Genomic DNA, 26,912 nt, shown 5'->3' with positions numbered 1-26,912 from the left:
ACAGGTGAAAACGCCATCTAGCTTTTAAGAAAGAGGTATTTCCTACAAGTAAAGCAGATGAGGCATCTTGTTCTAGTCCCGATCGCTACGTTGCGGTGCAGTCGCTGTTCACTTGTGTTTTCTTCAACAAAAACAGCTGGGAAACGTCAGCCAAGAGCCAACCCGGTACTCTGGAGTGCTGTAGAACTCCGTGTTTAAACTGTTTATATAACTGTTAACACAAGAGACCTATATGATGTGTTGTGAGCAGGGTCTTACTTCAGACACTCTGTTTGTTTTTTGTTTTTTTAATTGGCATTCTAAAATGCGTTGGATCGAACATTCAAATCCCGTTTGATCTCTAAAGGAAACGCTTGATATATGTTAATAATGTGATTTGCATATTACAGATCATGATTTGCATATGAGACACTTGTGTCATTGCAATAACATTTGCATACACAAACAAAAAAAGCCCGCGAGTGTTGTTTAGACGGTGCTGACAGAAAGAATTCAATCGTCATTTTTGACTTCCTGCTTCCTGGACGACATTTAGTCTTAGCCGGTCTACACCTATAAATGAATAGTACAGTCTACAATAAAACAGAGAAATAAAAAGGTGAGGTTCTGTAAAAGTGTAAAAAAGAATTAATTGGCAGTTGCCACTTTCCATCCCACTCCACTATTTTCGTTCTCAAACTTTACTCATCCCCTCAATTCCACGTTTTCACCCACCCACGTTTTCAAGATCTATGATTAATGTAATTTTAATTGATTTATAATTGAACCAAAATTATTAAAAAATAGTCATTAGTCTGTAGATAAAGGCCTTTTGTTTTAAAATATTTGCGGTATTTATTTTCGAAAAAAAAACACCATTATTTAAAATTGCAACACAGCTCTGGTTTTAATTATCAGGACATTTCATTCAGCTGATTGTCGTCGACGGAGCAGTATGTTCATCATGGTGCTCATTTTCGCGGTTTTTTATTCACGACTGCTGATGCACGTGGCTAATGGACCACCACTGGATGTTTTTCAGCAATTTTTGGTAAGTTCTCCATTTCTAGCATGGCTTATATTATTGTAATTACAGATAGCTTTTATCCATTAATGTTAAGATTACAACATTTGATGTTCAGCGTAGCAATTTATGAGAAATACTAAGCTTACTTTACTGTACTACTTTACTAAATTATTGGAAATTAAGTAAAAGAAAAATGAAACAATTGTAACAGTACAGTATAACAGTGTAGTAACGTTAAGTTAAGTTAAGTAAAAAGGTTCCAATTTTTGTTTAGAACGTAAAATGTGACAGATGGGTTCTAAACTGAATAGTTAAAAAAAAGGGCATTTCATTATTACGCTCTAGCGGATTGTGCTATTAAAAGTACCTCCACAACAACAGCAAAAAGGCGAGCGTACATACACAGTGAAAAGTGTAGTCGTTTTAGTCATATATATCTCATTTAAGGAAAAAATGATTAACCAGTTGTCTTTTTAGTGTTTCTCTCCTATTTTGCTGTGGTTTCTGTATTGTCGAAGGACAAAAACAAAATGTTAATTTATGACGAAAAACAAAATCTTCCCCTGGAGAAAAAAACATGGAAGGGTCGACATCCTCTGTGGAGCGCGGCCGGCCATTTAACTTGGGGTCCTCTGAGATTTCGGGTGACTGTGAAGAAAGTACGCGATAGAGAGATTGGAATATGTATGAAGCATTGAAGCCCCTACAGCAATTTTCCGCCACAACAAAGTTGGGAATCTAAACTTGTGGGTCTCGAGTGAAAATCTGAACCCGTGTCGGAAATCGTTCACGAACGGGGACAAATCAATCCACGCATAATAATTTTAATCAATTATTCGCCATCCTATATATGTACAAATAGAACAAAGAAATCCGTACGACCGCAGTGGGTTGTACACGCACACATAAGATTTTCTCTCCGATTTCGCCAAAACACGATGTGGTTTTTCCGGTTTTTCTTTCCACAGTTGTTCAAAGTTATTATTATTCTTTTTAAGATCCTTCTTTGTAGTTGATAGATATTGCATTCATTTATTTATTTCTTTTTTTTTTGCATCAGTGCGTTTCCGTCGCCTCTGGTGCATCGCTTATAAGCTGTCTTGTTTGGAATAAGCCGGTTCCGCTCAGGTAGATTTTCTCCGCTCGCATTCCCAGACCCACGCCTCCATCCCATCGCCAAAGAAGAAGAAGAGGCTTAACAAAATGGGAGAAGAAGAAGAAGAAGGAAAAGAAGAAGAAGAAGAAGAGACTAAAATCGCTACCAGGGGCTTGCCGATTCTTTAGAACAACTCCACCTGTCGGCCAGGTAAAAGCTCGACGAAAGAAAGCTCAACAACATACTGGGAAGCGTACGAACCGCCTGCCTTTGCCAGTCAGTGTCCAACTACGGACCGGTGGAGACACGCTCTCTTCTTCTTCTCCTCCTCCCAACTTCTTGATTCATTTCACCTGCTGATACCAAGCACCTTATTTCCCCCTCCCAATATCTGATAATATTCCTCTTATTCCTTCCGGATTTTTCCAAGTCATTTGAGCAAAAGAAGAAGAGAGGATCGATATCATTCACTCGCCTACAACGGATGGATTCGTAGACGTCTACGCCAAAGCCAAAAGTGAGCGAGTCCAGTGGATATAATTCAATCGTTGCGGCTCTTCTTCTCCTTGGCCCAAAAGATTTTTCGCCGTCCTGGTGTGCCGGAAACGACCTCCACTGTTTGAACTTTGGTCACGCCAAAGACGAGGGGTTGACCACTTGGAGATCTTGCATCACCGACCACCACCACCACCACACACGAGCGCGCTAGCGTATCCAAAAACCCAGGGTGAGTGAACTCTGTCCAGTAGCCAGTAGTAGTAGTCTACGAGTCCATACTATATAGCATCCGACACACGGACGCCAGCTGCATGTGATTTTGTTTTTTTCTTTCATATTCTTTTCCTTCTGATTCGGACCTTATTTTTCTTTTGTTGTCTTATTCTTTTTTCATTTTGTCTTTTTTTATTCGCTATCGTCGACCTTTTCTGTTTTTCCGTGCGTATAATATTCGCCGTCGTAGCTGACGGGCAGCGTCGGTGGTGTCGTTCGTTTTTTTTTATTTCCAGTGCGTCGCTTGAATTCACGTTAAGAATGTGGTACAAGTTTTTTTTGTGCCCTCATCATCTTCCTTAAGAAATTCCGGTTTTTTTGGATTTACTTAAAAGAGTGCCAGCTGCAAGAAGAATAATAAGAAGAAGAACCTTCTATTTCAGGGCTGGCTTGGCATTCAATGATCCGCCGAGTGTCGGGCCATTGGCCAGCGCAGTAGAAGCACAGCAGATTCTTCCGCAGCAAGAGAGCTTCGTAATCAGACACACGTAGTACACACACAAGAGGAAGGCTAAAGAAAAGAATTTGGCAGTCTATTGTAAATACGTTCTTCTTCGGTCTTGAAAAGATTCTCATTTATTGTTGTAATGTTTTTGTCACGACATCGGGGGGTATAAGATTAGACATTGGTCACGGAAGTTGCAGGAGGCGTGTATATGTGGGCGCGCAGTGATTTGAACGAACCGAACAAAAGAGTGACCGCCAAACGAAAAGAAAAAAAGTGAAAATAAATAGCCAAACAACGAGACAAGGTACATGGATCATCCTCCCGAATAGATTGCGCATCATCCGTATGGTGCAGTGGAATCTAGGAAGAACGAATCCAACACAACAAAAAAAAGCCACAATAATTTTTCAAGGTTGAGTGCGGCAAAGATGTTGGTAGTATAGAAAAAAAAAATAAGCGTCGACGACGTCGTGGGGCCGCATCGCGCGTCTGTTGCCTTTTTCGTTGTGTGTGCTGCGCATGCATGTTTGTGTTTGTTGCCGTGTGTGTGAAACAGTGCGGACATCGACCGCGCGGCAGGACTAGTCCCGAGGCTGGCGGCCTCCAGCTGTCCTGTCCCTCCTTCGGCCGTCATCATATTATTTACTATTTCTTCCTTTTGTCTTCTTCTTCTTCTTCTTTCGTTTAATCTTTTTTTTTTTATTGTCTAATGATCTCAAGTCGGCCGCGGAAAATTGCGGCTGAAAGAGCTGCTGTTAAGTGTAACGAATGGGCGGACGTCAATTGCGTCATCTTCGTGTATTCATATCAAAAGTGCGTGAAGGCGTGTCAACACATTGCCAAAGAGAAATGCATAATTCATTTTGAACGAAAAAGAGAGAGAAAAGAAACGAGGGGAGAAAATGATTACGTTGACCCTTTGGACGTTTTTTTTGTCACGTTCAAATGGGAATGCATTTGCGTCCAGGAACTGGCTCCCCTTTTGGCTATATTGCGTTAGCGGGTGACACATATATTTGGTGGACGGACAGAACCGGGAGCCGGACGTCAATAAGGAGAGAAGGAGGCGACTATTGCTGTACTGCCATTGGGTTCCGTTGGGCTTGGCCTTGGCCTTTTACTAACTATTCGAGGCTAGTAGTGATGTTGTTAGTCTCTTATACGTCCATCGCTGAAAATTGCATACGTAATTAGGCTGAACTCGTTTGAGACTCGTTCTTCTTTGATAGCCATATTCATCTCTTGACCTTTTATAACAATAATTGCAACATTATTCATTTGTTTTTTTGTTTTATGCCAAACAGGACGCCTTCTATTCAATCGCGATCAAGTACCTCGACGTGTTAGCACCGATTCGAACCAGTTAACAAGAAGGAATGATGGCGGCCGGAGTGCGGTGGTGCATCTTGGTGACGGTGACCCTGAATTGGCTCACGATCGCACCTCTAAACGCAGGACCCGTGTCAATCAACCCAGCAAGTCAGTAAACATATTTTCTTCTTATTTTTATTGTCTTATTCTCGGCGCTACAACAAAAAACATTTTCATGTTGATTTAGTTCAGCCTAGATTGGTAGATTATTCTCTTGTTGTTTTTTCCTCCTGGCAATTACTGTAAAAATAAAGTCGACGCCAGCAGTCGTCAAACACGACACGACAATTAAAGATAATAACGGCGGCAATAAAGGTGTTGAAGTGTAGATGGAAAAGACCGGTCGCAATTGAGTTCCTTCACGCAGAGACATTGGGGTAACCTGGAAATGTCTGACTTCATTTTTCGGCGAATTAGTTTGTTTTCTCCTTGTGAATTACTATCCGACACGGAAAAGACAAAACACAGAGAAAACGAGGGGCTCTTAATTCGCAGTGGATCTCTTCCTTACGGGTAGAGAGACATTCACGCAATTACGTGGCGGTATAAATATATTGCTATATAACTACATTGTAGGACTCGATGCGGTGTATATGTATGTAGAGCTGGTTCAATTGAGGTCGCTCCAAAAGGAGAAGCCCCCACGGTGTGTTTGTCTACTTATCCACCCCGTGTGTGTGTGTGTGTGTTGAAAAGACTTTCAGAGCGGTACATACACAATAGCCACCTCCTGCGTGGCACCGCTATTAGGGAGACTAACGGTACATCCCTTTCTCTCTTTCTGTTTTGGTATCAACTTCTTTCTTCTTCCTTTCTTGTATCCATCTCTGTCGAGAAAATTCACGACAGTTTGCGAGAGAAAAAGACTCGGATGCGTTACAGGAAAAACCCCCAGATCCTAGCCCCGTTTTATTTTTTTAACCAGCCGGAAGATTTTGCCGATTTTTCAGTTGTAACAAGTCAGCAAGGAGTCGTGACGAAATCGTTCTTTTTTTTTTTAATTTATATTTTTTGAGGGCGATGTGTTAATATTAGGAACTAGACAGGTCTGAAATGGGGCCGGAAGACGACGGTACTCGTGAAAGTTCCTTTTCCTATTACAATTTTACCAGACTTGTATGGAAAGAGAAAGAAAAGTGGAGAGAACAAAACGTGTGATGCAATGACAATGGGCGAATACCACGCGTCCTGATATACCTGATATGAAAAATAAAGACAATCTCCGGGTCCCGTTAGACCTGACTTGAGTGGATGGAAAGAAACGTGACGTCAAAAAAAAAAAAAAAGTTGGGCGGCGGCTATTCACGCAAGAAAGAAATGCGGAATCAACAAAACTTTTTTATTATTTGATTTTCTTATTCCATCGTCGACTCGTCATGGTTGTTTAGACTAGAATGGAATTTCCATGTTTTTACTTCTTAATTCGTATATTGACCGTAAATGATTGCACAAGGATGTAATGATGATTGAGAGAAACATTAACCCCATCCAACCGACGCCTTTACGATGTCATTTTCTTTTGGCGTTCTCACTTTTCGTTTGCCCTCTCTCCTCTCGGATCGGCTAATAATCAGCGGCTTCTTGTGATCCTTTGACCTTCCACCTTGACTTTGCTCCTTACGCCGTGCGATGGTGGAATTCCGTCTCCTGTGGCCCTTTAAAAAGATGAAAAGGGAAAAGATAAAGAGAGAAAAATCAAAAGTTTTTTCTCTTCTCCTTTTTCCCGTTCATATATCTAAATGTTGTTTTGCTTGTTAAGTCTAGTCGACAAGAAGAGTAATCCCCCCCACCTGCGTAGGTATTTCTTTTCTCTCTTCGCCTCAAGTTGCGTTTGAAATAGTACCGCCTTTTTGCCCGGCAACCTGTGGGGAGAGACTGGATAGGCTGAGGTCAGTGCCCTCTGCGGTGCACTGCGTCTAGAGTGGAGGCAAGAGACCCGGCCACTTTTGATGAGCACCTCAAGCGCGAGAGAGTCTTTTTTATGAATTTCTCATCTACCTGTCGCTCCATGTGGCTGTTGTTGACTCGCTCGACCTTTCATCTTTTTTTTTCCCCATCCCCCTCGTCTTATTTTCCATTTCGAAATTTTCACTTTTCTACGAATACAAATTGGAACGCCGTCTCAGCGAATCCGGATTGCTCGGGGTCCTGGAATTTAAAAAACCCCAATTTCCCCGTAGAATATCAGCATTGCAGCAACACACGGCTGTGTTGTTGGCAAATTGAAAAGCATTTTCTCTTCTTGTTAATAATTTTTGGAATTGATAAAAAGGAGGCGTTAAAAAAGAGAAAACAGCCAAAGAAATATATGTCCCCCGCGACTTCCGCGTCGTCAATCGAAATCCAGGTCGACCGCCATAAAAAAATATTACGCAGGTGAAATGATGATGTAATTGTGTAGGAGGGAGTTTCACCCAAGGAGCAACTCTTTTCCATTTTGTTTTTAAATGTTTTTCCGCACCCATTGCGTGTTGAATATGAGGCAGGGAGCACTCCATCTCAATGACCGCTGACCAAGTGACCCACATGCGCCGCACCTTCATTACGCATTCAATCAGTTGGCACACATGGTTTATATATATAAAAGGAGTTTCTGTTGTGTGCGCGAGAATTCTCATATCTCCGGTTATTCCACACAATCGAAAATAGCCGGCAGCGGCGAAAGAAAAAATGATGAAAGAAAAAAGAAACGGTGAATCACCATCTCGGTTTTTGAATGCAAGTCACTTACTCGGTTCATTTGGCTCCAAGGGGAAAACCAAAGTTAACGAGAAGAAAGAGAAGAAGAAGAAGAAGAGGGTCGAATAAGTTAGTGCTGGCGCACCGTAGCTGGGCAAATGGGAGGCAATGACCAAGTCAAGGCCAATAGGAGGTCAAAGAGAGAGAGAGAGACGGCCTTAACGGTACCTACGTGCATTTGGGCACTCAACACCCAGTCACACACGCCCTTATTTGATGTACGGAAAAAGAAGAGGGCGTTACTAGGCTCTATACGACCAACATTATTTTCTATTTAAACTCGATTATTTTTAACGATGCTATAATCTTTTCTTAAAATTAGGCAATCACGACTAAATGCTAATCTTTATTTTGCCATTTTATCTGTTTAGTTTCACCGTTCGGGAGGAACATCCGACCCATCACGTGCAAATCTAAAACAGGTCAGCTGGGGACGTGCATGTTTGCCATGGATTGCACGAGGATGAACGGCCAGCATTTAGGCACCTGCATCGACCGTTTCTATTTCGGTTCGTGTTGCGCTCCGTCGGATGATGTGGCCTTCCCGGCCTTCCCATCCGCCACGACCGAAGGATTCAATGGTGGAAACGATTTGGGTTTCTCCTCTTCACTGCCATCGGCTCCCGTGTCGCCCTTGCCGACGACGACGACATCGCAACATCCCAACATTCTGACTGATTTGACCACGATGACGGCTTCTTCCGCCTTGCCGACATTGGGCGTTACTCAAACGTCATCCGCACCGGTAACCACAACTTCAACCGTAGCGTCTACCACCGTTGGCGAGGTGACAAACCCGACCTTGGCGCAGATTTTGGCTTCCACTCCGCTGTCGACTCTTTTGGCAAATCCGTCCAGCTCGACGGAAGCGGCGCATACGACAGTACAGGCCAGCACACAGCAGCCCGCCATAGGTACAGATTCACCATCCACATCCTCAACTGTTGAGGAAACTACCAATGCTACTACTATTACTACTACTACTACACCTGCACCTACCACCACCATTGCTGCTATTATTTTAGACATTACCACCACCACCACTCTTAGTCCTACTACCACTCCCGAAATTGGCACTACCACTGCTACTACCACAACCTTACCCAGCACGACGGTGTCGTTTGCAGCACCGCAGGCGGAGACAACCGCCGCCGCCGCTCCCACGCCTGGTTTAACCAATCCAGCTGAACTAACAGCCGTTGGCAGCTCGTCGGCGTCACCCGTGTCGCCGGAAGAGTCTACCGCCACGGATGAGCCGCAAGGGGACCAAGAGGATGAACTCACTACCATTGAACCTGTCACTGACTTGCCGTCCGTCTCGTTAGAGACCGATGTGGAAACCGAAATTCCATCCATCACCGAAGAAACGGTGGAAGTGACCACTGTCGGCGCGACGGAAGAAGAAGAAGAAGTGACCAAAACTGGACCGGAATCAACAGATGTTACCCAGGAAGAAGTTGTGACTGGTTCCAGCCTTGCAGTTCAAACCGAAACTCAGGCCCCGATTACGACAACGACGGAGACGGCTGTCACTACTCCCGCCGCTGTTGTTGTTGTTGTTGCAGAAGCGGTTACCAAGAGTCCTGTTACTAGTCCAGCAAGTCCCTCAACCACTACAGCCGTCCCGGACACAACCACCGCAGCCGTCCCAGAGACAACCGCCACCGTCGTTGTGAGTACAAGTCCGTCGGTTGCGCCTGAAACTACTATTTCGTTCACGACTGCAAGTCCGTCGGCTGCGCTGGAAACTACCAGTACGACTGCAAGTCCGACGACTGCAGCGGAGGCTACTACCCCAGCCCCGGCCAGTAGTTCGTCATCTCCTGCAACAACAACTTTAGGGCCATCCACTTCAATCATCTCGGAAGAGCCATCCACCTCACAACCGGAAACGTCCGTCGCAACGACAGAAGGGGGGCCCATCGTGGAAATGACTGCGGAACCCGTTTCCAATGAACCAACAACTACACCAGCTACCGTGTCGACGACCTTGGCCGAGCTGAATGACACCATTGAAGGACCGACTGTTCAATTTCAGAATTACCGCGAAGGTTTGACACTTGCATCTCTTTCCCTGTAATCTTTGAGGCGTTTTTCTTCTTCTTTTTCGTCGTCGTCCCCATTGATCGTTAATAATCTCCCAAGGAGGGAATGAGGGACTGTGCACCTGTTGCCGGTGTCTCTTCATGTTTTCTCCGGAAAGAGCTCACATTTTTTGGGAAGAAGAAAAAAACATTTCTTCAAGGTCTTTTAAATTATTCGGGGATTTTATTTTAACTGTCGCTTTAAAAAAAAAGTAAAAGATAAGAAATCTGAGAAATAGCAAAAGTACTTGATGGATCTTCTTCTTTCTATTCGAGATTTTCTTTTTCGTCCCTCCCTTGGTTTCTTCTTTTATCTTACGCCGTTGGTCTTTTTTCCTATTTTTCTCGTCGTTGTTTTTTTTATGTAAGTCGTGTCGTTTTCTTTATTTTCTATCTCCATTTATTTTTAAGTTTTTTTTTTTCAAGTTCAATGTCATGGGAATGTCGTGATTGGCTTTTTTCGCTCGACTGGAGAGACTTGAGAAAACAGACACAAATGGGAGCCCAACAGACGGTGCGCGTATTGCTCACGGTCTCTTCATACATAATCTTCGAGTGCAAAATTTACAACTTCCTTTTTTTCTTCTCTTTCATTCCAAGTGTTTCTCTTTTTTTATTTTCTCTCTCTCTCTTAATGAAGGACAGTGAAAAGTGTCGTCCATTTTCGTTGGTCATTGGCCTACCGGTAATCTAAATAATTGAATTTCTGATTCATTTCATTTACAGCTTTTATTATTTAGTTGTTTAGCTTTCGTTGATTTCACCTTACACGAGAGAAAGCTGCTTGTTTTCACTATTTAATCGCTGTTTTGCACCGATCAGCTATTAGACCCGATTTTATCGGCCATTTGGACTCGTAGTCGAGTCGTACCAGTAGCTTATTTACTTGTATTGTTGTTTAAACATGCACTTGATTCGATCGAGACAACAATGTTGCTGTCGGTTTTCCCCCCGATTAATATTTAATAACGTGTTTATATTGGTCTGTTTTTTGGTACGTGGATGTGGAGCAGTTTGCGGCCGGCCCAAATACCAATACCCGTCTGCCAGGATCGTCGGCGGTACAACAACTCAGTACGGCCAGTGGCCGTGGCAAGTAAGATTATTAAACGAGTCCAACTTTCTTTAAACTGCGGTTGTATTGATGGTCGATATCAAACTTAAGGTTTCGCTTCGTCAATGGAGAACGGCCACTTTCCTGCACAAGTGCGGCGCCGCTTTGCTCAACGAAAACTGGGCCATCACTGCAGCTCACTGCGTCGACAAGTAAATATAACCAACGAAATGTCCAGAGTTTATGTCTTTACGGCCCAATTACAACTAACCTCTTCTCCCTATAGTGTGCAACCGGACGACTTGCTATTGAGAATGGGCGAATACGATCTGGCCACCGATGAGGAAGAGTATCCTTACATTGAACGTAAAGTGCAGATCGTCGCTTCTCATCCGCAGTTCGATTCACGCACCTTTGAATACGATCTCGCCCTACTTCGTTTCTACGACCCGGTCCGATTCCAGCCCAACATTGTCCCCATTTGCTTGCCACCTCCAAGTGAAGTCGATTTCGTTGGAAGAACGGCCTATGTCACTGGCTGGGGACGCCTCTACGAAGGTAAGAATATTTGGAACGCGACTTTGAAAAATGAATCAAGACAACTGCCAACTAAAACCGTTAATTATTCAGATGGACCTCTACCATCAAAGATGCAGCAGGTTTCCGTTCCTGTCATTAACAACACTGACTGTGAGAACATGTACCGACGGGCTGGCTACGTTGAACACATTCCCAACATCTTTATCTGCGCAGGTTACGCGGATGGCAAAAGGGACTCTTGCGAGGTAAGTCTCTTATATTCTTGACCAACACGTACCTGTTTTTTATTTATTACATAGTGACCTCTCCTTTTGTGGATTTCTAACGGTGCAACTCATTAATTTTTTTTTTTTTTCTTTGAATAGGGTGACAGCGGCGGACCTATGGTCATTCAGGAAGAACAGTCTTGGGTGCTAGCCGGTGTGATTTCTTGGGGTATTGGGTGCGCTGAGGCCAATCAACCCGGAGTCTACACCAGGATTAGCGAGTTCCGTGAATGGATCGACAAAATTATCGTCTTTTAAAAGCCAACTGTAACGAACGGGAAGGGGGACAGGATCAATGGCCTCTTGTCATCGCACCGCGTTCAACAAATAAATAAAAACAAAATTCGACAACATCGCCAACGACAAAGTTTGTCTTCCCGTCGTTGTTTTTTCCCCCCCAAGAAATCTGCGTCTAGGGGAAAAAAAATGACGGAATATATACGACGCCCAGTGATGGATCGAGCCAGATACATCCGAAACCGTTATGGTTGTTTCTCCCACATTTTTGTTTAAATTATCTGCCTTTCCAGCATTCCTTTCTGTTATTTATTATTCAATTCTTTTATATTTCGAGTTTCATTCTCGCGACACTCTCTGTTCATTCATTCATTCTATTTCTTTTGTTGGTTTTTGTTTTCTCCCTTTTTCTGTTCCGTTCGAGGTGTGAAAGAAATCAGTGGTGAGAACAACAGAAAACAGCCTTCACACGTTGTTTCACCCTTCGACACATAATTTTTCAGTTAACCCCTTAAACCTGATCGACTCTGTCCATCTTACGCTCCCTACCACTTTGTCGATGTAAAAATTTAGCGAATGGTGCCTTTTTATATTTAAAGTTCATCTGCTCATCTCCTTCCCCACTCCCTTTTTCATGACATTTATTTCTACCATAAACATTTTCCGATGCCTTACTAGTATTATTATTAAACAATAATAATATTACTACTATTATGATTATGGTGATGACAATGTCACCATGTGTACAGACCTCGCGTGTGATGTCAGACCGCTGTACTACTTTTATTCTTTCCTGAATGACGATGTATTTGTTTTGTTGACTTTTTCGCAATCTTCGTAAATTACTAGGAAGCATCATGGTGTATGAAATCTTTTCAAGTGCAATCAGCAAATAAAAAATCGTGTGCATGAAAAAAAAAGAAAAAAAATAACGGGACATTTCTGTAGGATGACACACACATACATACACTCTCCCCAAAAGTCAACAGACAACGGAGCGGAATAAAACCTAATGCGAAAAATGGGGGTCATCGCGATTTATTCTTTTTTCATTGAACTGGCTCCAGGTAATGGCGTTGAGCTGACGTCTTTTACGTTGAAGAATGTACCTTGGTTCGAAAAGTACCGAATGTTGGCTTCGCTGACTTTCTTTTCAGCCGCTTGGGGATTCACAATTTCAAGACCCTGCGTCAAAAGATTGGTGTGACAATCGAAACAATTGATAACTGTAGATGACATAAAATACCTGGAGCGGAGTAAAGGCCACAGAGGAAGCTGTACCAGCCACTTGACGTTTGACAGTTGTTGCTCCTCCATAGGCTTGTTGACGTTGCAGATTCCTTTGGAGGGCCTTTGAAATACGAACTTTTGTCTTTTCATCAATGGTCGGACCTCGGATGCGTCCTGGTCCGCCCTTGCCCATCATACCACGGGTGTAACCCAAATCTTCTTGGTAAGCATCTTCCTCAATCTACACAAAAATAAAATAAGTTACGCTGGCATACACCCAGTTATTAATGGGAAATCGACATACTTCTCCGAAGGTCATGCGATTGGCTTGTTTTCTCATTTCGGTCTGGGCGTACTTTTCCTTCATTCGGCGAACACGCTTTCCACCACGTTTCTTTCGCGGGGCTTCTAGCGGGGCGGGCAAAGGCCTAATTGCTTTCACGGGTGGAGGCTCTTGAAGTCTATCTAATTTTCGTTCGACATCTTCACGGAAGTTGCGACCGACAGAACCATCGGCACTTTCATGGAACGCATCTACCCTGGCAGCCAGAGTACATTTTGACGAAACCAAGCGAGCCGCTTTACGTCTCAAATCCTGCAACAAAAGCCGAACAAATAAAGAAAAAAATTTAGTTCATTCATAAAAATATGATCTGGGTTCCAGGTAAACCTACAGGAGGAGTATCTTGTACGATAGGCGATTCAAAAATAAAACCCGTGTGAGGCAGGGTCGCTGTCTGTGAAAATCCGGATAAAGTTCGCTTTTGGTTGCCAAGTAATTGAATGTTGCATGATGGCATTTTAGAAAGAGCTGTTAAACCACCGGCCACACCTGAAATTAAGAAAGTCTCTTTGGTCAAATATTTACTTGAGCTATAAAAACACGAACTGTTTACCCATTAGCTTCGCAGCAATTGGAGCCCCAACTAGGACGGACAAATTGGGTGCAATGAATGTCATGCGGCTTTCCACGTAAGAATAGATTCTGGATTTACATTTCTCTAATTCCAAAGCAGTGTCACAGGCTTCCATGACTCTGTCCATTTCCGTAGAGTCCAGGGGTTTCCTATAAAATAAAATGAATGAAAATGGAAAATGTTACATTAAAGTTAAAACAAACTATTTCACCACAAATTACCCTTGAGTTGTTGAGGCAGTTACTGATAGAACCATAATAGTTGCTTGAGTGAGGTGTTGCTGCAAAACTGAACTGTGCTTGGCTTGGCTGATTTCATTTCCAAGCTCTTTGACTGTAGTGATGTATTCAAGTGGGTTCACTACCAATGATTCCAACTCAGAAAATCTTTTGGCATACAAATCTCTTACAAATTTGTGAATTGCAATAATGTCATTGTCGATTTCCACTGCTAGATTATTAGCTTCTACAATCAACTGATACTCAGGATCAGCTTCAACTGGTCCCTGTAAAAATAAAAAATTGTTGCACAAATTTTCAACTAAGCATCCTATTGATATCTCACCTGAATATTGTCTGATGTACGATTTTGTTCACAGTATTTTTCAATTTGTTCTAGAATGCTGACAAGCTGGGGTGAGTTTCTTAGTTTACACACATCATCGAGAGTCAATTTTGCAACTGGTGCAACAAAGAATTCTTGTTTGATTTCAGTTTTTATTTCATTCATAGGCTCTGGGAGCTGATCCATGATGTGATCGTCATCTCCATCATCCATTTCCAAATCAGCAAGTAATTCATCAGCCAACGACATTTTGAAAAAAGTGTTTGTAACCTTTAACGATAATTAAAAGAAATATTTGGTCATACTTGATCATTTTATTTCAAACAAAGGTAGTGAATCTTACCGGTTAAATTGAAAACGGTCCTTTCAAGTCAAAGTGCGTACACAAAACGTCAAATGAAACACCGTCTGCTAAAATCAGCATTGCCATACCTCGCTATTACAACTGTGCAACAATCGGGGTGTTACTAAAACGCGAAGCGAAACGGCGGAACGCGAAACTCCTAAAACGCGAAACAGTGGTGCGAAACGGTCCCAACAATTGGGGACCGTTTCGCGGGTCCAATGGCCTAAGGGCATCCTAAAGTGCGAAACCATTTGCGAAACCTTTGATTTGTGAAATATAAAAAATTTCCTGTTTTTAAATTTCTGAACACCCTTACTACCACGCCCCCAACTACTTTAAACCGCTCCTTACAACTTCCGAACGAATCCGAACGAATTAAATCAAGATAAAAAAAAAGAGCCTCTAAAACGAATCTGTCTTTGCGGTTACAACTTCCTTTCTATGCTACGCAATTGAGAGAGGAGGATTCCTCCAGTTTGTTCCCAAGGACCCTGATGTCAAGGGAAGTCGGCCAAATAAGACAAAATTCGAAGGTGAAGACAAAATCGGAACATGTAGTAATATTTTTCATTTGCGTTGAGAGAAGGCGCGTGATAACACACAAGTATGTTTTCTATGAAAACAAAAAGAAATGGATTATATCTGTTTGATCAATTTCATACGTCGCGCCCGAGGAGACGATAGGGACGCTTAGTGACGCCATATATGGCGGACGTGCGTGATTCGTTAACAATCTAATCCATACGTCCACGCCAATATGTGACGGTGTCAGTATAAATTCTCTTTTTCCTCTACTTTCCTTTAAAAGCAGACAAAAAAATGAACAAATTGCCAGGCACTAAGGACACATTTCAACAATTTTCAACTCCAGCTTTCACGTATGGCACGCAAATGCTTTATGCGTACCGTTCAGCTTTATGAAAATGTAAAATGCTTCGTTTTTGTTTTGTTTTTTCAATCTAAACTGAACGAGAAAAGATTTCCCTCCTGACGCTACTTGCGATGTCATGAATGATGAAATAACGGAACGAGATTCCATCTCAGATAAAAAGGCGGATAGCTGTTAAGTTTTAAAATGCTATATTCGGTTGAGAAAGACAATTCTACTTCGTTTTTCGATAAAAATGTCGTTCAAGTGAGATTTTACCCAGAATGTCAACCTTAGCATAAAAAAAAAATGTATCGTGCCCTGTGCTGGATTTTCTACGTAATCGCCAGTAAATATTTGTGGTCGTCGCGCTTTCCAAAGCAAACGCTTCACGCAACTTTAGCAACGAAGAAAATACACGCGCAAACAGTTATACAACTTTTGAAACTTATGCATGAAATATTTGAACTTACTTTGTGTTTTAACAGGACCATGAATGACCTCTACATGCAACTACACACATTGGCAGTGTGCCCTTACTGTAAGCTGAGAAGTGATAACCTAGAAGGCTAGAATCATAATTGTCATAATCAATAATAAGAATCATAATGAATAAATGTTGTGTAGAACAGTAATATGCACTTCTCGAAACGAAGAACTTTTACACGGAAATTTTTGAATTATATTCTCGTCTTTAAATAAATAAATTTAAAAAATAACTTACTTTCAATTTTTTATTAGCTTCTAGTTCGACACTTTGACGACTACTTTTAACAATACACTGACGACTGACGTCGACTGTTTCGCGTCTACGGTTTCGCATTTTAGTAAGACCTCTAGCGCCTAAACTGCGAAACGGTCCCGAAAATTTTTGGGACCGTTTCGCACCACTGTTTCGCGTTTTAGGAGTTTCGCGTTCCGCCGTTTCGCTTCGCGTTTTAGTAACACCCCAACAATCGTCTGCTATTGTTATTATTTTCGAACTTTTCTTGCTTTTCTGTTCAGCTCCTGCTTGCTGGTAGACCTCTCTTTAGTTCTTAAGTTTCGGTTAATAAATGTTGGCTATTTTAACCATTATTATGTCTATAAAGATAAGAGATAAATTTTCGTTATACATTATGATTTAAAATGTAATATTGCAAGCTAGAACTTTGTTCAAGTAATAAATTTAAGTCTGGCTCTGTGACATTCATCTATTCTTATTAAATTGTACCATTTAAATACTCTGCTTCTTAGATTTGAACTCAAACATGGATGTAATTCAACCTCAATTCATCTGGATTGATAACAGATGCTACCGTAAAAATCCACTTTCTTCATTGTATGCTGATGTGAATAATGTTCCTTTGACAGATATTGAAGAGAAAGGAAAACATCTAGGATCATGTATATAATTAAATTAAATTTTTAAAATTTTTAAAATTAGTTCAAAATTTTTAATAGTTGAAACTTCTGAGTATGATGACGAAGGGGATGCTTGTGAATTGGCAAATGTACCAATGGAGCAACTTGGAGATGGAAGATTTCGTGTAAAGATGAACATAGCAAGGTAAGACCTGTTAAATGTGTGTGATGGACTCAGTTCATATTTACTAATGATCTATTGAAAATCCTTATCCCAGTGAATACCATTCAAAAATAATTGGGAGAAACGGAGATTCTAAGCGGCAAATTGAAAGAGATACCAGGGTCCAGTTATTTATTCCTAAGAAAGGCCAATCTGGGGATGTTGGTACAACTCAAAATAATTAAGTGTTCCTATAAATTGAATTATGTAGTTTTTCTCATTTAGCTATTACTGGGATGAATCCTAAGGACGTCACATCTGCGTTTGTACGGATCAGTCTTATAGTAACGAACGCGCGAAAGCGAATGCCGTTCACACATTTTGTGTCAATACCTCTAACCACTCCTGAAATCAAAATTCGGTTTCTCCAATTCAAAAATTATGTGCTTCGATTCTCGCGAGGTGTAAGTAAAATAATTCAGAAAAAAAAATGTTTTCTTATTTACGGTTTGAAAATATTTTAGGCCATTGAAGATGACTTATTTCAAAATCCTGATAAACTTCATTTCACGATTGGAACCCTAGTGCTTCTCACCAACAACGACAGAATTCAAGCTGCACAATCACTCCAAAATTGCAAAAGTCGTATAAGGTAACGAGTAGCCTAAATTGGATTATCTGGTCGTCGTCGTTTGTGAAATCATATCATTTTCCTTTTAAGAGATATAATTGGATCAGCTCCTATTGAAATCGAAATTCGAGGAGTAGAGTACATGAACGACGACCCATCGAAGGTAGATGTCCTGTACGGGCGGTGCATTGAAAATTCTGGCCGTCTTCAGCAATTGGCAGATGTCGTAGTGAATTCACTGGAAGCTGATGGCTTGTTGGATCGTCAGTATGAACGCGTGAAGCTGCACGCTACTCTAATGAACTCACTATTCAAAGTTAAAGATGATTCAGAAGAAAATGTGCGTTCCACATTCAATGCTAAGCCAATATTGGAGGTAATTTACATCTCTATAACAATAACTAGCTATGAAAATAATGTTCTGATATTCATGGATTTATGTATTTATATATTTGTTCTTTGTATGTGCTTATAATTCTCTTATAGAACTGGAAAGATTACAGTTTCGGCTCTGTGACAGTCGATGACATTCATCTTTCGCAGCGATATTCAACCTCCCAATCTACGAAATATTACGTAGCTAGCTCACAAATGGCTTTGAATCAAGACTTATGATTTCCATCCAACATCAATCACTTTGGTATGTTTACAACAGCTTCTTGACCAATGAAAGCTATTTTTAGGTTGAATTTATTGAAGGAGTTGAAATGGTGATACATAAATGTCGTGTCGTCTATCAGGTCAATATATGGAAAGTGATGAATGGTGAATTTTGAATAATGTTCATGAGTTTTATGTGGACGGGATTCTTCATGTTTTTAGAGCTTGCTGAGGTTGATTACCAGAACAGTGATGTTATCCACCGATCCCCGCTGGTAAGCTTGCATAGCTAGACTCTTGGCGCCAAGATGCGGTTCGTGTAGTCGCTGGCGAACGTAAAAAGCGGCCTCTTCATTGCTGAAAGCGTCCCACAGACCGTCACTTGCAAGGATAAGGAAGCTAGGCTGGTGAAGTCGGAGATCGTAAAGATCAAAAGAAAGTACGTCTGGCTCCGCAATCAAGAGTTTTCGATCCTGTAAATTTGTGTTTCAACTCAAATTATTTGTCTTTTGAGTATTGCTTAGTTTTTCATACCTTAAGAGGGAAGTCGCCTAGAGCTCGAGAAGTTGCTAGAATTCCGGCTACTCTCCACACACCGTTGAAAGATATAAACCCACCGGCCTCTTGGATGCGCTTCCGTTCCTTCAACTGTTGAACGATTTTAAGGTGAGATGATCCGCTGGCCCTCAAATTATTTTAGAAAATTGACTCACCTGTTGAGGCTTGTGATCGAAAGACAAAGGAATGACAGTTCCTTTAGTGTCACAGAGTATGCCTCGTGAATCTCCTACGTTGGCCACCGCCAGTTGTCCCCTGGCCGTGTCTAAGATTGCAACCAACGCGGTGCTACCTTTAGAAACGTAGAATGTAATGCGTCATTAGTATTGCTGTATATACGAAGTTGCGAGGATCATATTTTTCTTTTTTAAATCGACGTTGTTGGTACCTGCCACGTCATTGCGCTTCTTGGCCTCGACCAGCAGGGCCTTATCCGATTCCATAATAGCCGTCGTAAGTTCATTCGACAGGTCAAATTCTCCACTTGGAACGAGTGATGGACGTTTTGAAGTGGTCGAGAGATTGACTCGAGTGTTGTGTGCGCTGCTTTTTCGTCTTAATTCCAGGCTTCTAATAGCTTCCCTCCCACTACTTCCGCGCCTCAGCATGCTACCACCGCTAGGCGATTCCCCTTGACCTGTAAGCAATATCACCCACAATTTATATTTATTATTTATGAGAAATTGAAATGAGTATAGCCAGTTTCAACTTTCCAGTCAATCAGTTCAAATCTCAAATTACTTGTATACGTTTTTTAAAACTATTGGAATGCACGCGGGTGTAAATGTTGATACAAGACCTTCTTGTTGTGACTGCTGCCTTTTCTTCATGGACGGGGTTTTAGTCATTTCGGATGTGGGGCCCGTCTCCTGTAGTTGGCTGGTCAGGCTGTTTTTGCGGACTACTTTTTCTGTCGTTCCATTTTTATCCGATGAAGCTGTCTCGGACGCATTGTCAGAGGCGTTTGGTTCCTCTATTCTAACATCCTGATGAGTGTTGGAAGTAGGGCTGCTCGGTTGCTGTTGGTACAACGACGATTTAGTCTTGTAATTCCCCGATCGTTTCTCCAGCCAATTCACGATCCAACGCTGAGCAAAATCGGCTGCAAACTGTACGACAAACAAATGTTGACATTCCATTAGTTCATGAACCCTACATGGTACAGTGTGCTTTTAAAAAATTATAGATGTGGGTATGTTTAAGCCATGTGAACAAATAGGTCGTCGAAGTCAGTAGATGGCCCCTCATTTCTTCAAAGGGTAAATGAATGCTATTTTGGAAGGAGGACATGAAATTTTTATGACGGCATGAGCTGCTCTTGGAGGGGATGAAGACTTAAATATCTTCACCTCAAAAGAGAAAGGAACAGCCTCTCTGCAGGGACTTGACCAAAATAGCTGCTTTTTATCTTGGCAAGACGCATTATGTATGTCATGTGTGTGTATGCATACAAGATAGCGCCTCCTGTCAATTTTGACTTTCTTTCCCTCAGTAATATATTACCAGCAACGAATCCCCCACGACAAATACAGAATGTTTCACGTCAAGAAAACTAGGTTCACGTTCGAACTGGTTCAATGAGTAAACGAGCCCGCAGTGCCACTCTAATGATGAGAGCACAGCTGGCTCTTCTTAATGTTATTCCTAGGAAATGGTGATGGATTGCCTTAGGTATATCGGCACTAATGAAAGTAAAATGGATCTTTTTTTTTTCTACCAGATGAATGGTGTTTAACCTCGTCAGACAAACTGCATTCTTACTTCGCCTCCGTGACCGTCATAAATAGCGAAGAGATTGAGCGGCGTGTTTCCCAGCTTTTCGACCAGAGTGAATCGATCCTCCATTTTGGGCCGTCTGCCTTGTAGCGCAAAACAAGCCGATTGCTGCGAAGTCGACCGAAGATCCCACGTAGAGCCGGGGCTTTTCATGTGTAAATTAAGTAAGTCGCCCTTGCGAACGGGTCCAAGGGTGAGGATCATCCTGGTGACATACGTTTTCACTTTTCGAACTAGCTTTCGTAAAATTCTTGACAGCAACAGAGTCCAGCCTTGAATGCGTTCGTTACGTGCAGCCGCCCCAATCAAACCAAGGGCGAAGAGACCCAATATCAAGGGTATGAAGTTGAAACTGTTGCTGCTGCCGTTCCGGTCGGCTCCATACACGAGCGGTTCGTCCACCAAATTTTGCAATTCGATTGACAAGTTTGGCAATTCAATTTGATCGATATCGGCTCGTATTCCTTTAATAGAACGGGCCGATAGTCGCATCAGGATCGAGCAGGCCTCGTAGAGCACATCTGACTCTGTAGAGTCATCCATGGCTGTGGCTCAGTAAGTTTTCATGGGTGGAGAAGTAAGCACTTTTGCACAGAAAAACAAAAATCAACAATAAACAGGGGAAAAGAGGCGGAAGCGGAAGCAAGAGACGACGAGACTACAGCCGCTGGGAACAGTTGTCTTTCCGTCTTGAAACTGAATTTGTAAAATGTGTGGTTGGTTGCTAACGTTTCTTCGGGACAAGTCTTTTCTCCAGACTTAACGTCGAATGCCAGAAAGAAGAGGGGTTATTTTTAACCTCGGTAGCAAGAACTTGGAAGAAGAAAGAAAGAAAAAAGATAGGAAAAAGCCGCCCACTTATCCCCGCCCGGTCTTCCGATTCTGCTCACATATCAACGCACAAAACTTTCCCACTAGAATTTTGAGTTTTGAGAAATTATTTTGTTTTACTTTGAAAAGACAAATTGATTCTGCTTAACAGTCATTTTCAGAAAGAAATGTTAGGAGTAATAGCAACTGTTTTCTAAAAAACAAACAACTATTGTTCAATGTTTACCTGATTATCGTCTGTTCGTCAATCGTCAAGTGGCGTCCAACAAGCGATAAAAGCTTATCAACCGACTCCTTGTGACCCCTCGTTTGCTTCTAGCAACTAGCCACGTAAGCGTCCTCCCGTGTCCCGTCCTGTATATACTAATGCGATAACGATTTTCCATTGAATTTTTTAAAAGTAAAAAAAAAAAAAAAAAAAAAAAAATATTTGATTCCACATTTACCGAGACAAGTATAAAAAAAATCGATTATGCATTTTTTGCGTTATATCCGGTAATTATTTGGTCGACGTTCAACATCAATCATTCCATCTTGATCATTGTGACGAATATCGATGATGGACTTGCATGAAGAATAACCATGCACGTAAAAAATCAATTGAAATCGAGGGTTTTCTTTTTTCAATATTTCCATTATAATAAGGCTGTGAAATCTACGAATTCACGAAAAGTAAAACGCTGTATGCGTGCCGAATACGATGCGGATATCGTATTAGCTAGTCCAAGTTCCAAAGGTCTTTCTATTTAATCAGGTTCCATGTGTGAAGCTCGTAGGCTCTCGATGCAGCGCAATATCCGCTCTGTGCTGTCCATTTGATATGGATTGCATGTGTCTATCGGGATGGGCTCAAATAGCACTATCGAGTGAAAATATCGATTTAAGTCTATATCGATACTGCTCCACAAGCGACGAAAAAAAAAAAAAAATTACAGACCAGACTGTCAGAGTAATTTGTTCTGTCTGTGGGTGGTATGTGTGTTTCTCCTTACGATTTTCTTGTTTTCGATTCATTTGCAAAGTTACGGTTTGTTCTGAAAATAGATAAGAAGGATATCTGAAACCTGAAAGCTTCTAGTTTTGCTCACAAGTGAAACAAATTGCCAGGTTTTCTCAGTTTTTCTGTTGATAGTATAGAGTTAGGCTCTCCACCCACTATATTTGTGTATTTTCGTCCAGTTTAAACAAACTGAAGTCTTATTTTTCGTCATTTTGTTTATCGTGAGAAGGTGAAAACTAGTGAAAATGGCAGATGAAGAGGATAAGCCACCTGCACCTCCTGTCAGACTGACTAGCAATCGGTGAGCAATAAAAAAAATTGGGTTCTTTGCCAATCAACAGTACCCAACACCCTAAACCTTTTTTTGTATTGTTTTTTTTTTCAAGGAATGAAGCTGTTCCTGTTGTTCCTGTTGACCTTAGACCTTTACCAAAGGAACCTGAGTCAGAAAAGAAGAAAACTTTAAAAGTTAAGGTCCCTCAGAGGAAGAACAATGATAGATCAGATAAGCCCAACATTTCCTACCCAACAAATTTTGAACACACCGTTCATGTTGGTTTTGATGCAATCACTGGAGAATTCACGGTAAATTTCTTTCAAATGCTTGCACGAATAATTCTAAAATACTCTTGGGCGTTGTGAGTCATGGTTTAGGAATGCATGGCTTTATAGTTAAAATCATGACAAGTTTAGTTTTATGAACCAACATTATTTGGCATACAACATTATTGATATTTAATTAAAAATGGCCAATTATGTTTGGAGAATGGCAGCCAAAAAGAAAAATAATTTTTTATTGTAGTGCTGCTGATTAAGTTCTCATTAGCGTGTGAATGTGTGTGCGTGTGTGTAGCCTTCAGATAATTGTATTAATGTAATTGTGTTTTCTTGAATGCAAGCAGCAATGTCAAGTAAGGAATGATAAAGCTAAGTCTGCTTGTTGAATAATGAGTAGTTACTATTTTATGTCACATGCATCACATTAAATGTTATATTTTGACAAATTTGCCATATATAGGGAATGCCACAAGCTTGGGCCCAATTACTTCAAACATCCAATATCAGCAAACAGGAACAAAAGAAAAATCCTCAAGCTGTACTTGATGTGCTCAAATGGTACGACATTTCTTCCCAAGTAGGAAATGAAACCAAGTATATGGAAACGCATACGCAGAAAAGCACGGGTAAGAGCCATAATATAAAATGCCTTATTTATGCTCTCGCTTTAGCAAAATTTTGTTGTCCTTCAAGTGGATGGTTTGGGCCCTTATTCAAGACCTACATATCAACAAACTGACAGTTCTTGTCCTAAAATTTCCTTAGTGGTCAATAGCCCAAGTCATCATAGCCATTCGTCCTCACAACATAGCTTGGCTACTCCCCTTCACCTTACAAGTTTTGGGCGACAAGGATCCGGCTCAGGCTCGGTATCTACTCCGGAAACAGAATCGAGCCAAGCTACTGACACCATCGGCAGTCTTGAGCGAGATGACGATAAAGGCAGTGAACATCTTGCAGACCTTGCCAACAATCAGGAAAATGAACGAGACGGTGAGGACAAAGCGCCTCCTCCGCCAGTGGCTGTTCGTCCAGAACGAACGAAATCGATTGTAAATTGATTTTTACAAGTTAAGCTTTTTTTTTTCTTTTGTCAATAATAATCCCCTTCGTTTTCTTCGCTAAAAGTATACGAAACCTATCGAGGAACATAAGGTGCCTATTACCAACGGTGCCTATGCGCTGGACGGTAATAAAAATGCTCCAACGCCGAATGCGCGAAAGAAAAAAATGTCAGACGAGGAGATTCTAGAAAAATTGAGACTAATTGTGAGCGTTGGCGATCCCAATCGCAAATATACCAAAATGGAGAAAATTGGACAAGGGTAAGTTACATTTAAAAATTCAACCGTCTATGATGCAATGGTGGAAATTGTATGTCCTTTAGAGCCTCGGGAACTGTATACACAGCAATAGAAACTTCAACGGGTCAAGAAGTAGCCATCAAACAAATGAATCTGTCACAGCAACCTAAGAAGGAATTGATTATTAATGAAATCTTGGTGATGCGAGAGAATAAACACCCTAACGTAGTTAATTACCTCGACTCGTACCTTGTTGGAGACGAACTCTGGGTAAGGCAGCCATTTTCAACATAAATGTTGATTTTTTTTTTTTTTATTTATAATTCATTCGTATTTCAGGTCGTAATGGAGTATCTTCCTGGGGGCTCCTTGACTGATGTTGTAACCGAAACGTGCATGGACGAAGGTCAAATAGCCGCAGTGTGCCGGGAAGTTTTACAAGCCTTAGAATTCCTTCACTACAACCACGTTATCCACCGAGACATCAAGTCGGATAACATTCTTCTCGGATTAGATGGATCCGTCAAACTCAGTAGGAGATTTTCTACATATAGTCTCATCTAACGTATTTTCTAACTTTGCCCTTCTTTTATTCCATTTTTAGCTGACTTTGGGTTCTGTGCCCAAATCAGTCCTGAACAGTCCAAAAGAACCACGATGGTCGGTACTCCTTATTGGATGGCACCCGAAGTAGTAACTCGTAAGCAGTACGGCCCTAAAGTTGATTTGTGGTCGTTGGGTATTATGGCAATAGAAATGATTGACGGTGAACCTCCGTACCTAAACGAAAATCCTTTGAGAGTATGAATCACATTTTTCAGAATTTGTTTATGGCGAACTGGTTTTGATGCAAAGCATTCATATTTTTATCTAGGCTCTTTACCTGATTGCCACAAATGGCAAACCCGACATCAAAGACAAGGATAAATTGTCTGCCGTTTTTCAAGACTTTTTAGATCGCTGTTTAGAAGTCGATGTTGATAAGCGAGCTTCTTCTTCCGAAATGTTGAAGGTAATTTCCGATTCAAAATATTCTAATAGAAAATTATATCTATTTCTTGTTATATTGTGATTCGTCTTTCAGCATCCATTCTTGAAACTCGCCCGTCCGTTGGCCAGTCTTTACCCGCTAATCGTAGCTGCCAAAGAAGCGGCCAAAGGGCATTGAATTTTCCGCCCTCGGCCCTTTTGTGCTACGTGTAGTGTTTAGTGATGTTCGTTACTTGAATAATGGTGAAAATAATATTGTTCCGTTCTTCCTTACGATTAAAAGAAAGCAAGAGGCAAACAGCTAACAAAGAACGACTGTACTTACGTGCTGCTAATGCCCATCGAAGATTTCACAGATGAAAATGATTTATATTGGACTTTGTTTCTGTTTTATTGAAACGACGTTGATTGAAGTGTATTAACTTCTGGTCAAAAGATAGGGAAATTTTCATTGTGGCCTACTGCTTTCATAATTTTAAAAATCCACAAACGGCATTTTAAAATCCTTTCCCCGTCTCGTCGTCTCTGTTTTGCTGGAGCTTCAGAGTTCCGCACACAATTCTCCCCCCTAAGCGCGTGTGCGTGTTTGTTGACATAACGATTTTGGAAAACTTGGAAATGCAATCGCGCATCTATTGACATTATCACATTCTTCAAGTTTTCCTTTTTATGCATTGTAACTTAAATAAACATTTAACCATTCATTCAGTTTATTTGTACAGTCAAATTCTAGCGAGCAAATATTGAGTCTTTTTAGATTTCTCATCACACTTGACTTGAGAATGCTTGAGATTTTGAAAATAAAACAGCAAGTAAGCTATTGATTTTTTATTTGTATTATTATCTCCGAAGGATTTATTACAGAGCATTATGCAACCCCTACGGCGGAAAAACGCCTGAAAAAACGGGAGCTAAATGAAGCCTAATTCTCAACCTCGATAATAACAGCGTCATTATTTTTTTGGCGCAGAAATTCTTTTTTATCTAGCAGTTGTCAATGGAATCACTCCTATAGTAAACGGTATACGGTGGGGGCTTTTTGGTGAAGACGAGATGAAAATTTGGAGGGGAGAATAGAATATTACGTGAGTATCAAAGTTATTTGCCTTCGTTCTTTCTTCGAAATTGTATTTTTTTTTTTTTTTTTACATAAAAAAATCAGAAATTTAATTCTGATTACTTTTTGTTTTAAGTGTTTTTCAAAAATATTGCAAATAACCCCTGCTATTTAACAAAATCATCGGCGGGTAGTCAGCTGTTCCACGCAAACTTATGGGGAAACGGCTGAAAACTTACCCTCTACCTCATTGTGCTGCCAACTGGTGGCGGCTTCCACTCCCCGGACTCCTATGTCTAACAGCGCGGGATAGGACTGCTTTCTCCTCTATACTCCTCCCTGTCCGCTCTAGCTCGTTGACAGTTGAAAGAAAGAACTAACAAACGAAAGCAAATAACTTCGATACTCACGTAATATTCTATTCTCCCCTCCAAATTTACATCTCGTCTTCACGAATCGACACTCGTGCGTTTTCGCCACCTGGTGGACACACGACTAATTTGAAAGACGACCATGATCGAAAAAGTATCTAGCTTTAGAAAAAGGAAAAGTTTAAGTAATTC

General features: G+C 41.3%; 5 protein-coding genes and 1 long non-coding RNA gene across 12 annotated transcripts; 3 read left to right on the top strand and 3 right to left on the bottom strand.

Annotated features, from left to right (window-relative positions):
• Positions 1–920: 920 nt before the first annotated feature.
• LOC124313998 (serine proteinase stubble-like) lies at positions 921–12,158 on the top strand. Of its 2 annotated transcripts, XM_046778936.1 has the most exons (10): positions 922–1,030; positions 2,067–2,829; positions 4,626–4,800; positions 7,803–8,345; positions 8,757–9,482; positions 10,529–10,611; positions 10,681–10,781; positions 10,856–11,127; positions 11,200–11,354; positions 11,475–12,158. In XM_046778936.1, exons 3-10 carry the CDS (start codon positions 4,698–4,700, stop codon positions 11,631–11,633), a joined length of 2,142 nt encoding a protein of 713 aa, XP_046634892.1. In that variant the 5' UTR covers positions 922–1,030; positions 2,067–2,829; positions 4,626–4,697; the 3' UTR covers positions 11,634–12,158. The 2 variants fall into 2 exon arrangements, with proteins under 2 accessions (XP_046634890.1, XP_046634892.1); XM_046778934.1 differs by having other exon boundaries at positions 921–1,030; positions 7,803–9,482.
• On the bottom strand, positions 4,228–16,494 carry LOC124314321. Its single transcript, XR_006911128.1, has 5 exons — positions 16,262–16,494; positions 16,011–16,106; positions 14,767–14,903; positions 5,761–5,767; positions 4,228–4,238 (listed from the first exon to the last, which is right to left on the bottom strand). It is a non-coding gene; the product is annotated as an uncharacterized LOC124314321 (long non-coding RNA).
• Positions 12,253–14,773, bottom strand: LOC124314092 (U4/U6 small nuclear ribonucleoprotein Prp31-like). Its single transcript, XM_046779120.1, has 8 exons — positions 14,667–14,773; positions 14,324–14,593; positions 13,981–14,264; positions 13,739–13,908; positions 13,517–13,674; positions 13,147–13,437; positions 12,859–13,083; positions 12,253–12,797 (listed from the first exon to the last, which is right to left on the bottom strand). The coding sequence occupies exons 2-8, from the start codon at positions 14,570–14,572 to the stop codon at positions 12,651–12,653; spliced, it is 1,524 nt and encodes a 507-aa protein (XP_046635076.1). The 5' UTR covers positions 14,573–14,593; positions 14,667–14,773; the 3' UTR covers positions 12,253–12,650.
• A 17-nt stretch (positions 16,495–16,511) lies between the features above and the next one.
• Positions 16,512–18,445, top strand: LOC124314172 (activating signal cointegrator 1 complex subunit 1-like). Of its 3 annotated transcripts, none has more exons than XM_046779277.1 (8): positions 16,512–16,555; positions 16,774–16,923; positions 16,981–17,086; positions 17,160–17,269; positions 17,330–17,508; positions 17,569–17,696; positions 17,766–18,051; positions 18,162–18,445. In XM_046779277.1, exons 2-8 carry the CDS (start codon positions 16,788–16,790, stop codon positions 18,288–18,290), a joined length of 1,074 nt encoding a protein of 357 aa, XP_046635233.1. In that variant the 5' UTR covers positions 16,512–16,555; positions 16,774–16,787; the 3' UTR covers positions 18,291–18,445. The 3 variants fall into 3 exon arrangements, with proteins under 3 accessions (XP_046635233.1, XP_046635232.1, XP_046635230.1); XM_046779276.1 differs by having other exon boundaries at positions 16,544–16,696; XM_046779274.1 differs by lacking the exon at positions 16,512–16,555 and adding an exon at positions 16,583–16,667.
• LOC124314076 (probable protein phosphatase 2C 8) lies at positions 18,350–21,640 on the bottom strand. Its single transcript, XM_046779091.1, has 6 exons — positions 20,595–21,640; positions 19,633–19,942; positions 19,222–19,470; positions 18,989–19,125; positions 18,810–18,923; positions 18,350–18,748 (listed from the first exon to the last, which is right to left on the bottom strand). The coding sequence occupies exons 1-6, from the start codon at positions 21,150–21,152 to the stop codon at positions 18,494–18,496; spliced, it is 1,623 nt and encodes a 540-aa protein (XP_046635047.1). The 5' UTR covers positions 21,153–21,640; the 3' UTR covers positions 18,350–18,493.
• On the top strand, positions 18,923–25,996 carry LOC124314061 (serine/threonine-protein kinase Pak-like). Of its 4 annotated transcripts, none has more exons than XM_046779064.1 (11): positions 18,923–18,941; positions 22,670–22,741; positions 22,827–23,025; positions 23,459–23,624; positions 23,692–24,050; positions 24,127–24,323; positions 24,386–24,572; positions 24,642–24,834; positions 24,907–25,103; positions 25,177–25,314; positions 25,387–25,996. In XM_046779064.1, the coding sequence occupies exons 2-11, from the start codon at positions 22,686–22,688 to the stop codon at positions 25,468–25,470; spliced, it is 1,776 nt and encodes a 591-aa protein (XP_046635020.1). In that variant the 5' UTR covers positions 18,923–18,941; positions 22,670–22,685; the 3' UTR covers positions 25,471–25,996. The 4 variants fall into 4 exon arrangements, with proteins under 4 accessions (XP_046635020.1, XP_046635018.1, XP_046635019.1 ...); XM_046779062.1 differs by lacking the exon at positions 18,923–18,941 and adding an exon at positions 22,320–22,412; XM_046779063.1 differs by lacking the exon at positions 18,923–18,941 and adding an exon at positions 22,377–22,547.
• Positions 25,997–26,912: the final 916 nt, after the last annotated feature.

The sequence above is a fragment of the Daphnia pulicaria genome, chromosome 10 (assembly GCF_021234035.1).
Source record: "Daphnia pulicaria isolate SC F1-1A chromosome 10, SC_F0-13Bv2, whole genome shotgun sequence".
In the NCBI taxonomy this organism is placed as follows: Eukaryota; Metazoa; Arthropoda; class Branchiopoda; order Diplostraca; family Daphniidae; genus Daphnia; species Daphnia pulicaria.
This window is presented reverse-complemented; position numbering and strand designations above follow the sequence as displayed.